The sequence below is a fragment of the Denticeps clupeoides genome, chromosome 12, assembly GCF_900700375.1.
Source record: "Denticeps clupeoides chromosome 12, fDenClu1.1, whole genome shotgun sequence".
Classification (NCBI taxonomy): domain Eukaryota; kingdom Metazoa; phylum Chordata; class Actinopteri; order Clupeiformes; family Denticipitidae; genus Denticeps; species Denticeps clupeoides.
The window spans coordinates 13,925,443-13,938,657 of record NC_041718.1 but is presented as its reverse complement, the minus strand read 5'-3'; the positions used below and the strand labels follow the sequence as shown (position 1 = coordinate 13,938,657).

Below are 13,215 nucleotides of genomic sequence, written 5' to 3'. Positions count from 1 at the left end.
GGCCTCCCAAATCAGCAAAACAGCCGCTCATCCCTTCAAGTAAAACCGGTTTTTAATCAGCATTACCTTGCATGCCCCCCCTCCGGTCCCTCCGTCTCATACCAGAACAGGCAGGGAAAGATTCCAAACATTCTCTGCAGGGGTGCAAGACAGTCGGCCTAAAGCCCGCGCTGTCACCAGCAAGGGTGACAAACACTCGCTAACCCCCCCCGAGCTCCCTAATCCCTCCGCCTTTCAGGACCCGTCACTGCCGCTGTCACGCCGGGCAAGGGGACTGTCAAGGCACATATCACTTTTATTTCTCACCACAGTCCCGGCTGCCAGGCCAACAAACCACTCCGGAATGCAGTCCTGATCCAGTTAAATCACTGCCTTCCCCCCGTGGGCCGCTGCGGGACGGGCGGGGCGGAGTGTACTGTCCTTGGGACGGTTTCGTTCCAAGAGGTGAGGGTGCTGAAAAAGGACGTCGATAACTTCAAATCTCAAGTCTTTTTGGCAAGAGGGTCTGAACTGAATCTTGCCATGGAGACGCCTTCTTTTGCCAGTGGTGGCAGTGGTGGCCTAGCGGTTAAGGAAGCGGCCCCGTAATCAGAAGGTTGCCGGTTCGAATCCCGATCTGCCAAGGTACCACTGAGGTGCCACTGAGCAAAGCGCCGTCCCCACACACTGCTCCCCGGGCGCCTGTCATGGCTGCCCACTGCTCACTGATGGGTTAAACGCAGAGGACAAATTTCACTGTGTGCACCGTGTGCTGTGCTGCTGTGTATCACATGAGACAATCACTCCACTTTAAGTAGAAAGTGCGCCATCCGACGCTGAAACCATATTTGGGCCCAACTCAGCTTCCGAGCGCCCGACACAAAACTTCCCGCCGCGCTCCGTTCTCAAACTGGCTGACTCACGCGCCTGTCATGGTTCAAGTATTTACATCCCCTTACAGGAATAGCCTGCCGAATAATTAAATCACCGAATGAGATTTAGCCTGGATGATGCGGGTTAAAATGAATGTCGGCGGTACCTAATTCGTCCACAAAGAAATAAATGAATGAATAAACATTGAAGGCACAGGCTGTAATGGGCAATATAGTGACCTTCGCACAATTATTCTGACAGCCTTTACAGTAGATAACCCCCTACATTACCGATGGTAATTTATGCCATTCGGTGGTATAAAGGCGCCCAATTTATCCGCTCTGCCGTGGGACAGACTGAGGAATGTACTCTCTCTGGTATTTGTCGTGGGAGATAAGCGTCTGGACACGCAGGTATGTCTCGTCCAGCGAATTCTCATTTCTCAGATGCCACATGGTGACATGCGGCCAGGGTGAAAGTGAAGCAGAGACGGTTTTCTTTCGTTGGGCTGTGCCTCACGCAGGCATGTCACAATCCAGGGTTGCTTTAACCAGAAAGCTGATATTTGGCTTTTTTTCAGCCATTCATGGTGTACAGAGCTATTGTTGGGCTATACAAAAATCTCGGTTCACACGAGAACTCATCCCATAACTGAACTACATAGCATGTATGAAATGGAAGTCGATACGGAACGAAAGAAAAGCCACATCGGCTGAGGGAGGAAAGAAGCGCTGAAGCGGGACATCTGGATCAAGGAATTTATTCACAAAAACAGGAAGGAACCGGCCCGATGGTCAACAGGAACAAACACAAACCAATAATGAAAATAAGACACATGGTACATCTGCGGGAACACATTAACGTAGCCGCGCCGACCAGTGGCTGCCTCTCTCTCTTTATGGAGCCCTGATCGATCAGGCCGGATTGTGCTCGATTGTGAGAGTCCGGCGGCCCCCGGCCATCACAGCATCCAACCTGCTGGTCTTATTAACAATCATGATGACAGTCAACAGGAAAAAAAAAAAGGAAATAATTAACTTAAAACCTCACTGGAAAGTAAAACTCCATATACGATTTTATCTAAATAAGACTTAAGGGTAAATTCTGAATCATTCAATATTTAAATTCGAAATATTTACTTTTAAAACTGCACTTTCTTTTTTTTTTTTAGTGAAGTGATTGTCACACGTGATACACAGCAGCACAGCACACAGTGCACACAGTGAAATTTGTCCTCTGCATTTAACCCATCACCTTGAGTGAGCAGTGGGCAGCCATGACAGGCACCCGGGGAGCAGTGTGTGGGGACGGTGCTTTGCTCAGTGGCACCTCAGTGGTACCTTGGCAGATCGGGATTCGAACCAGCAACCTTCTGATTACGGGGCCACTTCCTTAACCGCTAGGCCACCACTGTCTGTACTGTCTTTAACAAAAAGAAAAGTCTGCTGGAGAACTGAAGGTTACAATCCAAACTAAAGAAATCATTGGCCATCCAATATGTGCATCCCAACCCTAATGAAGAACCCTAAAAAAAAAAAAAGGGTAAAAGGGCAGGCCGAAAATAGCCAGGCCGTTTCAACGCCGTTGAAATGACGCGAGTTGTGCAGCTCATTAAAACCGAGCGTCAGACCATCATAAGTGGACCCAGATAACCTTTCTGAGGCAGGCAGATAGACCACAGTGGGGTTCAGGTGCCGAGCGGTGCACATTCAACATCCACGCAAACTAGCATGAACACAGACACACGCATACAGATACTCACCTGCACACACCCATGTCACCATCTGTCTCCGACTCACACCCTCTCGTAGGAGCCAGAGAGGCGGAACATGACACCCCGAGCAACAGCGCTTAAAAAGTCCCCACTGCTGGGCATGAATATTTAAACCCGCATTTCACACACACACACACACACACACCTCCAAGGATGGTGAGGCAGCAAAGCGTGGCGCGTGGTGACGTCTGCCCTCGTGTGCGGGTGAAAGACGGGGAGCCATTAGGGGTGTAACACTACGCTGAAGTCATGGTTCAGCGTGTTCTTTGCTTCTGAAGTCACCGTTGGGTGCGGGGAATAAAATACGTGCAAAACCTGCAATTTCTCCTCATTAATTATGAATTTAGCTCGTAGATGTGTTGAACTTCACAAAAGTTCAACACTGGTGAACTGACCATAACTAGAGCGCGTCATGAATGCCCCTCCTACGTCTAGGTTTTATTTAATAATTGATCATTCATGTAATTAGTAATTCATTTATAAATATTTAATATTAAAATACAATGTCAAATGGAGACTGCTGGCTGCTGTGCTCAAACATGAGAGCAACTTGCATGCAGTGCGTTCGAAATGGGCGTGGCTTTATTCAGGCATGCAGAGAGTGCAAAAATGTTTAAACGAACGATTAATCACAATTAATTCACTGCAAACTATTAAACCTGATCAAAAAATTATCAGTCCTGTCTTCAAGTTGTGGTCTCTGCTTCTGAAATCAGAAGCTCTGTAACAGTCCAATTAATAGCAGGTGTAGGGGGAGGGTCAAACACACGCGACCCTACAAATCATCCTTATTTATGCAGCTAGGAAACGAGCGCATTACAAAATCGATGCTCGATCCTGTTTACACCCGTGCCGAAGTGAAAGTGGGGGGATGGTTGAAGATTTTCGCCCAGACGGGACGTGCGCGACGTCGGCAGCCGCATGTGGCCAGGATGACTTGGCACGTCTGCCAGGTCGCGCGGTGACCCTGACACAGAACAACCTGTCTTACTCCCCCCCCACCCCTTTCCATTTCCCAACATGCCTGTGGGCCGCCAGAGGCCTTGGGGATTACCGGCAGTTATGTAACGAGTTTAATGCAGACATCATCCTCCGGACACTGCTTTCTAGCCGCCTCTCGGTAATCCCAGAAAAACTGGCCCCAAAGCACCACGAGGGTGGGGTGGGCGACGAGTGGCATCACAGCCAGCGAAGCTCTGCAGCGACGGTTTTCCAAATTCTGCCAGCTGGGGTCCAAGTCCCAGGTAAAACCAATCAACTCCTAATGGCACTACAGGCCGGTAAAGCTGCGAAATATACTTTACAGAGACACCCGGGCTGAAACAAGGGGACGTGGGCCGCATGGTAATAGATAAAGACGCGGCTCTTCACCGGGGCCCGAGAGCCCATTCAGAGGGGTGACCTGGCGTATCGGCGAGCCACGTTCTGTCTCGCCGCTAACGCCTCATTGGCATGCGGGCGCACGTGTGCAGCCGATGCAGGATCGGATTCTCGGAGAGCGTAGCCAGCTGTTCTGCCGCCGCTGAGGTGGGCTACAAATCATGGGCAAGAAGAATAAGCTGGTGCTGTTTTAAACCACGTCCGGAATTGCACTCTCACTTCCTAGGGTCATATCGGTGCTATTATGGGATGGATCAGGGTTACTTACTTTGGGGCGATCTCTCTGTTTAATTGGGGTGTATTGGCAAGGATGGGTCGAGGTATGATTATATTATGATATATTGTGATACTGTACATACAGTTCACTGCAAATCTACAAACAGAGCGATCTGTTTGATCTGTGTGATCATATTATGTTAATAATTTAGCCAAATCAACATAATTCAGAAATTTGTATATTAAAATATGAATCGTTACATCAATGGTTCAATCTGCAGCAGTTGCAGCAAATCATGATTTGCGAGAATTTAATCCAGAGCCAATGTTTTGCCTCCTGAGGCTTCAGAGAAAAAAGGGAAGGAAACAATGTCCAGCGCCGACTTTCGGGGGCCGAGAGAACAAATGAAGAACAAGAAGGTTCTGCAAACGTGTGCAACCCTGTCGGATCACAAGAGGGGGATCATCAATCCCGGCCTCTATCTCCATCAGCCTCCTTCAACCCGTCAGATGGCCGCTCTTCCCTTTCATCTCTCCATCTACTCGCCCATCTCTTCACCCACCCCTCCATTAACTAAGTCATCCTTTTCATCCGTTCCCCTTTCCCGCCCTCCATCCATCTCGTTTGCCTCGTCCTCCCGTCCTTGCAAATGGACGACGTTGCACGTTGTTGCTTCTCTGCCCATGCATCTCTTTGGCTTGATTCACGGTTTTAATGCACTCAGTAATGCGCTATGCAGTATTTGCTCACTCTTTCACACACACACACACACACACACACACACACACACACACACAAACCAATACTCACCCTCAAAGAGAACCGTCCTCCTGACAGCTCTGTCCGATGCACACACTTCCTTCATCATTACGCCAGCTCTCTCTCTCTTTCTCTCTCTCCATCTTGCAGCATCGCTGGCAGTTGTCCCGTTAGTGGGATATGTGCGAGCTGCGTGGTTTTTTTATTCATTAATCCCCCCCTAACGTTGGGTCATAATCACCTCCCATCTGATTTAGGCCTGATTGTCAACGTGGCTTCCCAGTGTTCCAACCCCCGAGACTAACGCTCCTTTTAAAGAGCAGGGCAACTGGAAATGGCGCTCCATATAACGGGCGAGCCAATTAGAGGCAATTCCGTCTGTTCTTCCAGTAAATAAACATCGGGGAGACACAGCCGGATAATAAGTCCAACGCTAGTGGTGAATGACAGAGTGGGACATGTTCATGGGCAGGTAATGGCCACGGTTGCAAGAATATAATGGTCGGCTGAATTCCTTCATTACGCCGTTGTTTACTCTTCACTTGATCAGTCAGTCGGGTTCGCTCAACGACCCAGCTCTGACACTGAAACCAGAAACAGAAAATTAATCGCTGCTAACAAAAGGACGTTCCAGTCGGATTCTGTCTGATTGCATTTTAGCAGAACGAACCATCAATTAGGAACAAACAGATGTAAAATTTGACTGACAGGATGAATTAATAAAATTTCATAAAGCTGCAAGTGCCCCTCACTGCACGGAGATGATGTCATGATGGCAATATTCCAGCCAGGGAAACCAACCGGGCAGCAAATACACTTGGGAAAAATGCAGTTTGGAACACCATATGAGTTTGCTTCTTTTCATCATAAAGAAATGATGCAGCCTATTACAAACTACCTCTGGAAATATGGAACCGATCAGTGCAGTTCAAAAGCAATGCTTTGCAAGCCTTTCATATAAAATGTGGTACTTTTACATAAAACCAGTACTGGAGCTCATCCTGATACTGGACTGAATGTACATCTCCCAACTAGTCATGCCCACAATGGACGAAACGCTCTGATTAAATAGCCGCAGTATTAAGAAATGAGAAGATATCTTCAGTTCAAATGGGCTTTTCAAAGCCTCTCTGTAGAGCTGAAAATTGAAGACAGGATAATACGGTCTGTCTCTGTTTAGATGCCAGTGCATTTGCTGTCAATGACATCTCAATTAAATAAATAAGCACTCATTTCTGGACAGGCATTTTTTTGCCTTTTTAATAAATGGGGGGGCAAGCATTGTAGGTGAAAAGTCAACGGGCCATAGTGCACGATGACAGTCATGCTTAAGGACCTTTAATCACATAGACACTTCATGAAGAAATGCCCTGTCTGTTCCCAGATGTCACAAAGACAATACTGGTAACTAGACTGGAACCAACAGGATTGCAGTGGAAAGAATTAGACGGTACCAGGGAGGGTTCAGCTCCGTAGTGCAACCATGGAACAGGGAGCACATGCTTTTGAAGGAAATAATACGTCCGCCATGTCAATAAGCAACGCTTATCTTTGAGAACAATGACAACACAGAGCGGCACAGTCTGTGAGCAATCGGCAAAGGGCCATTGACAGAAACTGCAGAAAGGAGGATCGTTGAACGTGCCAGAAGATCATCCATGGCGATTACGCGATGAGCACTCCGCGAACAATGCGTTCAGCGACGACTCAGCGCTCCATCGGCCATTGACGAGGCAACCGCTTCCTTCCCAAATAACTGGTTTTTGAAAAGCAAGTGTATTACTAGCCCGAGCTGTGCGGGAGAAGAAAAGGCGAGACGCTAATGAAGGAAGGGTGACGGGGAGGCGATTTCCAGTGGCTGACAAGCTCTCGTGTCTCTGAGAGGCGTTGACTGCAGTCAGCGGTCCACTGGTGCCGAATCAGCCAGGAGTTTCTTTGCAGAGCCTATCCGGCCCAGTCCACGTCACAGCCATTCAGGGCTCTCTCTGAAAAACATCTCTGACGGATTCGCTGAGGCGCCCTCATCCTCCTCTGTTATGCCAAGCCAGAAAAATGAGGGCTTCAGAAGTCTGCGGGTTGTCAGGAAATTCACCGACATCCAGGAAAACAATACTTCATGCCACGTGTCAAGGGTAAATTGCGTTCTACAGCTAGGAAGACAGACAAACAAGTCATAACCTGTAGTGACAAAGGAGGGACATTAATCGTCAAATTAACCATTTGACCCACATTGAATTTTCTTCATTTAGATGGTGGCCATTTGCACAGCGCTTTGGCCGTGACATTCACTAATTGCAGGGACAGTAGCCCATGAGCAACACGGGTTAATAGGTTAACTGGTTTCCAGTCAGAGCCATGTTGAATACATGGAATCCCTCCACAAACAGTAAAATCAATTTTCAAATCCTGCTCATCCAGATCAGGGTTAATGGGAAGCTGGAGTCCATGCTGGCGATCTTCAAGTCAAAGGCTGGGAAAAAAGGGCTCGACAAGACGCTGGTGCACTTCAGGGTGCAGTCTCAAAAGAATGGCCAATCTAGGCCACTACACCAAACCTCCAAACAAAGAGAACTCTGGGAACACAGTGGATTGACATAAATAAATAGATTTAAACAATGCAGAAACAAGATATTTAATCATCATCACTAAAATGGCCATCCTGGGTGAAGGAAGTAATTACACACCAACAAAAAGCGTAGTTTGTCTACGCCTTTGACTTTACAATAGCCCCGTGCTTTTCTGCTGTTGCATTTTCCATCCATCTTTTCACTGATTACAGACTTCCTGATTCAAAATGAGAATTTGATGCCACAAGGTGCCATGGTATTATATAAAGCAACATACGCAGTCCCCACCCTTCCAGGTTTGTGGCATTTGCTGGAACAGCAAAGAACCACCCAGCCCTCTTCCTTAAGTGACCTCTCCACTGTGTGGTCTGACGCCCTGTCCAGGGGTAGATGCCGCCTTGTACCCCAAGACTGCTGGAATAGGGCCCAGTTTCCAAGCACAAAAGGGTTTAAAACATGGACGTCTCTTGTGATGTGACGATACAAGATTCACAACTGATTGATGGCAGCCAGTTTGCAAACAGCCCCGTTTTTTCACGACTGATATGCCACAGGTAGCCTGGATAGACGTACTAACACAGAGCACAGATGCCAGAGCTGGGCCAGGGACCCCTCGGTTTGTGAGAGTACTTGAGCATTTTGGCACGCCACCATAAAGCTCATTGGAATGACAAAGCTCGGCTGGTCAAGAGGATGACTCCATTGAAAGGCACTTCCAGCTATGAGTTGTGCATTAGCCTGATTAACCCCTACTTGCAACTGATAGCATTACACCATGGGAAATTTAGAGCTGAATCTACACACTCTCTTCCCTATCAGCGCAATCAGCGGTTAATGTAAAATATGGTGCCGTGAAAGGGACGCCAGCCTGAAAGCAGATTCCCTTATTACACTCACTGGGCGGGGCACTTAAAGTTAGATACGCCAGAGATTTATCAGCAAATTCAGCATTCTTAGAGCAATACATCATGCATCCTTTGCAATTCAATCCTCTCCAGACATGTAAGCTACACAATAAATCAGTCTGTGCGGTCAACAAACAACCTGGTCATCCTGGTCGTCTCTTGACCGCCAAGATTGATTAATTCTAGATCGACCTTCTTGGTCGTCTGGAGCCAATCCCAGCAATCATTGGACACACTGGGCCACAGTCCCTCCCACATGCAAAACCAGTTACCAATGCATTTACCAATGCATGGATGTCCTCATCAGCGCAGTTCACACAGAGGGGGGAATTTCATATATCAGATTCTATATCAGAAGGCTTGAATGAAAGTGCTTATAATCTGCATGTCTGGTTTGGTAGTGGACATCGTCCTTAGATTATCATATCAGAGATTGCATTTTTGAATGCTAGGTATTAAGAGCATTGAAAACCAAGGTAAATGGAGGAGATGGAACCTGGCGATAAGCCTTGGAACTTGTGACGTGTTGACAGGACGGGGTTGAAATAGTCAAGATTGGGTAGGTAGGGTGCATGACAGCTGTCAATCATTGCTATGTGTTCTTCACATTTTAAAATTAAAGTTCATCGCCTGGGTGTCAGAAAAAGGGCTATGTAGGTGGTTGGTTTCTCCTCTCCAAGATACAGACAGCAATCAGCAATAAATTATTTCTATTTGATTATGTCTGTAAGTCCTGAAGACATGCTTGATGTTACATTAGCAAACTCTACACATGTGCTACACCTATTACAGCGGCATAAAAAACACAGTTCCATCCCAGGCCACCTTGTTGCAACACTAACCACTGCGCCACTCTGCCCTTTATTACGTTTAATATGTGTCTTATTATAAATAATGAGAACACAAAGAGCCTAAAGGCAAAAGGTTGGGAAATGAATTGGAATAAAGAGAGTAATGCTAGTTTTACAGGGTCTGGTCATTCTGAATGGTTAATATCCCCTCCGACCCCTAGCCTGAAGCAGAGAGAGAAATGAAAGAATTCAAAAAAGAAAGAGCCCATCGCAAAACTAAAAGTTTATGTGAACTTACACAGGACCACGAGGTGTAAGATAGGGATTGGACTCCCAATGTAGTGCATGATGATGTTTGCTATTGCCCGAAGTATCAAATACGATACAAACGAAAAGCTGACTTGCAGATTATTATTTTTTTACATTTTGAAAAAAAAAAAGAGCCAAATAAAGACTAAAGATTCGAGGTTTGTTACTCGATTAGTGACACCAGTAAAAAGTTCTGCATGGTGTGGGGGTGCTTCCTTTATTATCCAGTACAACTTATGCGATGCAATAGTCCTGCTTTTCTCTTCTTTATCTGAAGATGGATGAAAAAAGACAGATTTCACTGTTAAGTTCATTTGTGAATTTATATAGTGATCACTATGGCACGTACTTACTGTATAACACTTTCGTGTATTCTTAAGATTTTTCTGATTATAATCCAATAAAAATATCCTAACACGACGGCTTTCTATAGACCTCCAGACTCGAGTTGAGACTGTAGCAAGCAGCCAATTAAAAAATGGCCAATTTCCCCCCGTTATGAGCTTGCTGGGATCTTTTATTTAAAGGCAGCATATGTTCTAATCGGAGGTAGCGTGTTAAACAGTGCATGCAGGCCCCCAGCTACCTTTATAAAACGGGCAACTTCATCCGCAGATTTGCAGCCGTTTACGCAGCAGTGGGGACCGGGAGATATACGCAGCGTGACACTGAGAAGTCCTGATGTCCTCATCATTTTCTTATTATACCGGGCCTACGCTGCTCTGGTGGAACCTTCGTTGACCTCGGCACACAGTTCCAAAGAGATCCGGGCGGAGAGAGTCAGGAGATCCCGGCCTGGCGGTCACCGGCAGCGCCATCGTCATCCCTGCGCCGACGGACGCGTCACATCTGAGCCTCCGGGCCCCGCTGCGCCGCTCGGAGTGCACAGGCATCCCACTCACCGCATCCATTATTCAGCGCGGCTGAATTAAACATGCGAGCTACCGTTTCTGCAGGGGCGCTGCCGATCGCTCCAGCAACCTGCCGGAGCGCGCCGCGGCCAAGCCGGGCCAGCAGGAAGCCGGGCCAGTGGTCTTTAGGGTCCATCGATGGCTAAAAGCTGAAATAACGTGGCGTGGGAGTGGATTCGCAGTCCAGGGTTGACTGAATTCGCATCCATCCCCGGCCCTGGCCCTTTATTAATCATCCTTGGTTAGCGAGGCATAAACCGCGGTGCGAGGGGCCGGAGGGCGTGCAGAGCGGCGCAACGTTAACGTCGCCGTACGACCGCACACACACACACACACACACACACACACACACAGCGATCGGTGTGCCTTGCGTCCCAGAGGCCGAGGGCTCAGCTGCCACGGATGCTGCATTTTTATTTTTTTAGGTTTTTTTTTTGGTTCTTCCTTGGTTATTCCGGGCCAACTGATGTTTACCTGATTCTGGGGTCAGATTGCGACAATTCTGGCAAGATCGCGTATGTTGCGTGGGACACCGTAAAGTAAGAAACCAACACACCCTCCCCCCTTCCAAGTTTTTTTCGGCCCTTTGCAATCCAGTTTTTTTATTATGGTTATTCACTTCTAGATTTCCAGAAGGACGGGAAAGATGATTGGTTGGCGTCTCAGGGCCGGGAGCAGAATTGATGGTGCCGTGACCTGACATGAGGTCTGCTTCTTAAGAAACTACAGCCAGGGGACTGTGTCTGTGGGGCATCTTCATCAACGATCAGCTTCTGACTGTTTTTTTTTTTTTTTTGCCACGCTTGACACACACACACACACACACACACACACACACACACACCAGCAGTTACTGATACAGTCGTACAGACACAACGGCGACGTATGTTTGGACACGTATCCATCTCGTCTGCCATTGCAAACGAGGGGACGGGATAAATGTCTCTAATAAGGAAGACGGGTTGTGTGTGCAGATCCGTGGCAGTGTGGGTGCGGGACAAACAAGTCAATATGGCATTACACCACTTCTCGGTGTACTGCCATTCGATATTAATGTAGCCTATTGGGTTTGAACAATTAAACCTGTGGGAATCGTGACACTTTAACAGACAACTGGGTGTGTTGTGACGTCACTGCGGTCGTGGGTTTCGTCTCGTTATTCCAGGATCCCGGTACTTACCTTTCCAGACCCCCAAAGAGCCCCCAGATCAGACCCGATTGCGTAATAAGTTAACTCGCCGCGCCGGAGCCGGTACCTGGTTTGACGGTCTTCAGGCGGATCGGCTCCCGAAAGTGGCGGATGACCGCCAGGGTGTCGCGGTTGGTAAGTCCACTGACGGGCGTGCCGTTCACCTCCAGGAGCACGTCGCCGTAGTAGGGCAGGCGGCCGGCGTGGCACGCCAGCACGTCCATTTTCATCTGGCCCAGGTAGGGGAACTCTCCGTGCTCCGCGCCGCCGCGCACCTCCACCACGGAGCCGAAGTCGCCGCCGGTGCCCCACGCCACGGCGCACTCCTGCACTTTGGTGGACCAGTGCTTCTTCTTCTTCAGGGTCTTGGACATGGTCGGGTTCCGCGTCTGCTGCGTCTACGATCGGGCGAGTGGCGGCGGCGCCAGCAGCAGCGGCTTCATCGTCATCATCATCATCATCATCATCATGGTCACCATTCCTGGCAAGTGTTTACACCGAGGAGCGCGCGCGCGCTGCCCGAAGGGACGTCCAAATCTCCAATGGGACAAAATGGAATTGAATAAATATCAAAAATGGTCGGAATCTCACTCACGCTAGTAGAAAAAAAAAAGCAAATTAAAATAAAATGGCTACTCGCGGGCAGTGAAACCCGCGGCAGCGACTCAACTCGCAATTTTACAGTCAAAGCAAAAGCGGCGCGAGTGGAGGGGCGTTCAAAAAAAACCAAAAAAAAAAAAACCCCACGCGGCCGTCCGGGATCCGCCGAGCGGGGGGCAGGACAGTCAGGCGGCGGGGGCGGCGGCGGCCGGGCCGAGTCTGCCCGCTCCCTGTCGCGGCCGCTCGGGCGTCTGAAGCCCCAAGTTTCAGCTGCCGCGGACGGCGCGCGCGCCTCTGTACGCGTGTGCGCGCGTGTGCGTGTGAGAGAGGGAGAGAGAGAGAGAGAGAGAGAGGTAGAGAGATACCCGGTCGTGTCAGTCGTGCTCGGGTCTCGGAACCCCGGCGGATGAAGTCTCACCCGTCAACTTCGTCCGGGACGTCCTGATATCACCCCATGTGTTATGTATGTGTTATTATAACTATATTATTATAATGTGTGTTATTACGGAATCACAATACATTATTCATTTCGGGCCATTCGATACGCGGGTGTAAGTGTCACTCGTTAGTATTATTAACGAGATCCGCCTGGAAGGAAGAAACGTGTCCCCGTTGAAGAATAGAATGCTTGGCTGTTTACAACAGCGCTGTGTGAGAGAAATATGCACACTTAAAAACTTCGGCGTTAAAAACGAGGCAATTTTTAATGGCCCACCGAGAACGTTTCAAAACTGCCACCTTCTGGCCAAATGCGGTAAATGCAGCCCTCCGTTCTTTTTCACGGGGCTGGAGGGGGTTCCAACTAAATTGGCAGCATTTATCCGACGCCCTTATGTAGAGCGACTTACAATCAGTAGTTACAGGGACCGTCCCCCCCTGGAGACACTCAGGGTTAAGTGTCTTGCTCAGGGACACAATGGTAGTAAGTGGGGTTTGAACCATCATGGACTGCACAAAAAAT

General features: G+C 48.5%; 1 protein-coding gene across 2 annotated transcripts in view; it reads right to left on the bottom strand.

The window, feature by feature from the left end:
- Nucleotides 1-12,587, bottom strand: part of magi3b (membrane associated guanylate kinase, WW and PDZ domain containing 3b) — a 108,024-nt gene extending 95,437 nt beyond the window's left edge. Inside the window, exon 1 of one of the 2 annotated variants that reach the window (XM_028997685.1) lies at nt 11,722-12,587. In XM_028997685.1, coding sequence (XP_028853518.1) covers nt 11,722-12,028 — 307 coding nt within the window. In that variant the 5' untranslated portion in view covers nt 12,029-12,587. The remainder of the gene's footprint in view (nt 1-11,721) is intronic. The other variant, XM_028997684.1, reaches the window with a different exon arrangement.
- Between the last annotated feature and the right edge of the window lie 628 nt (nt 12,588-13,215).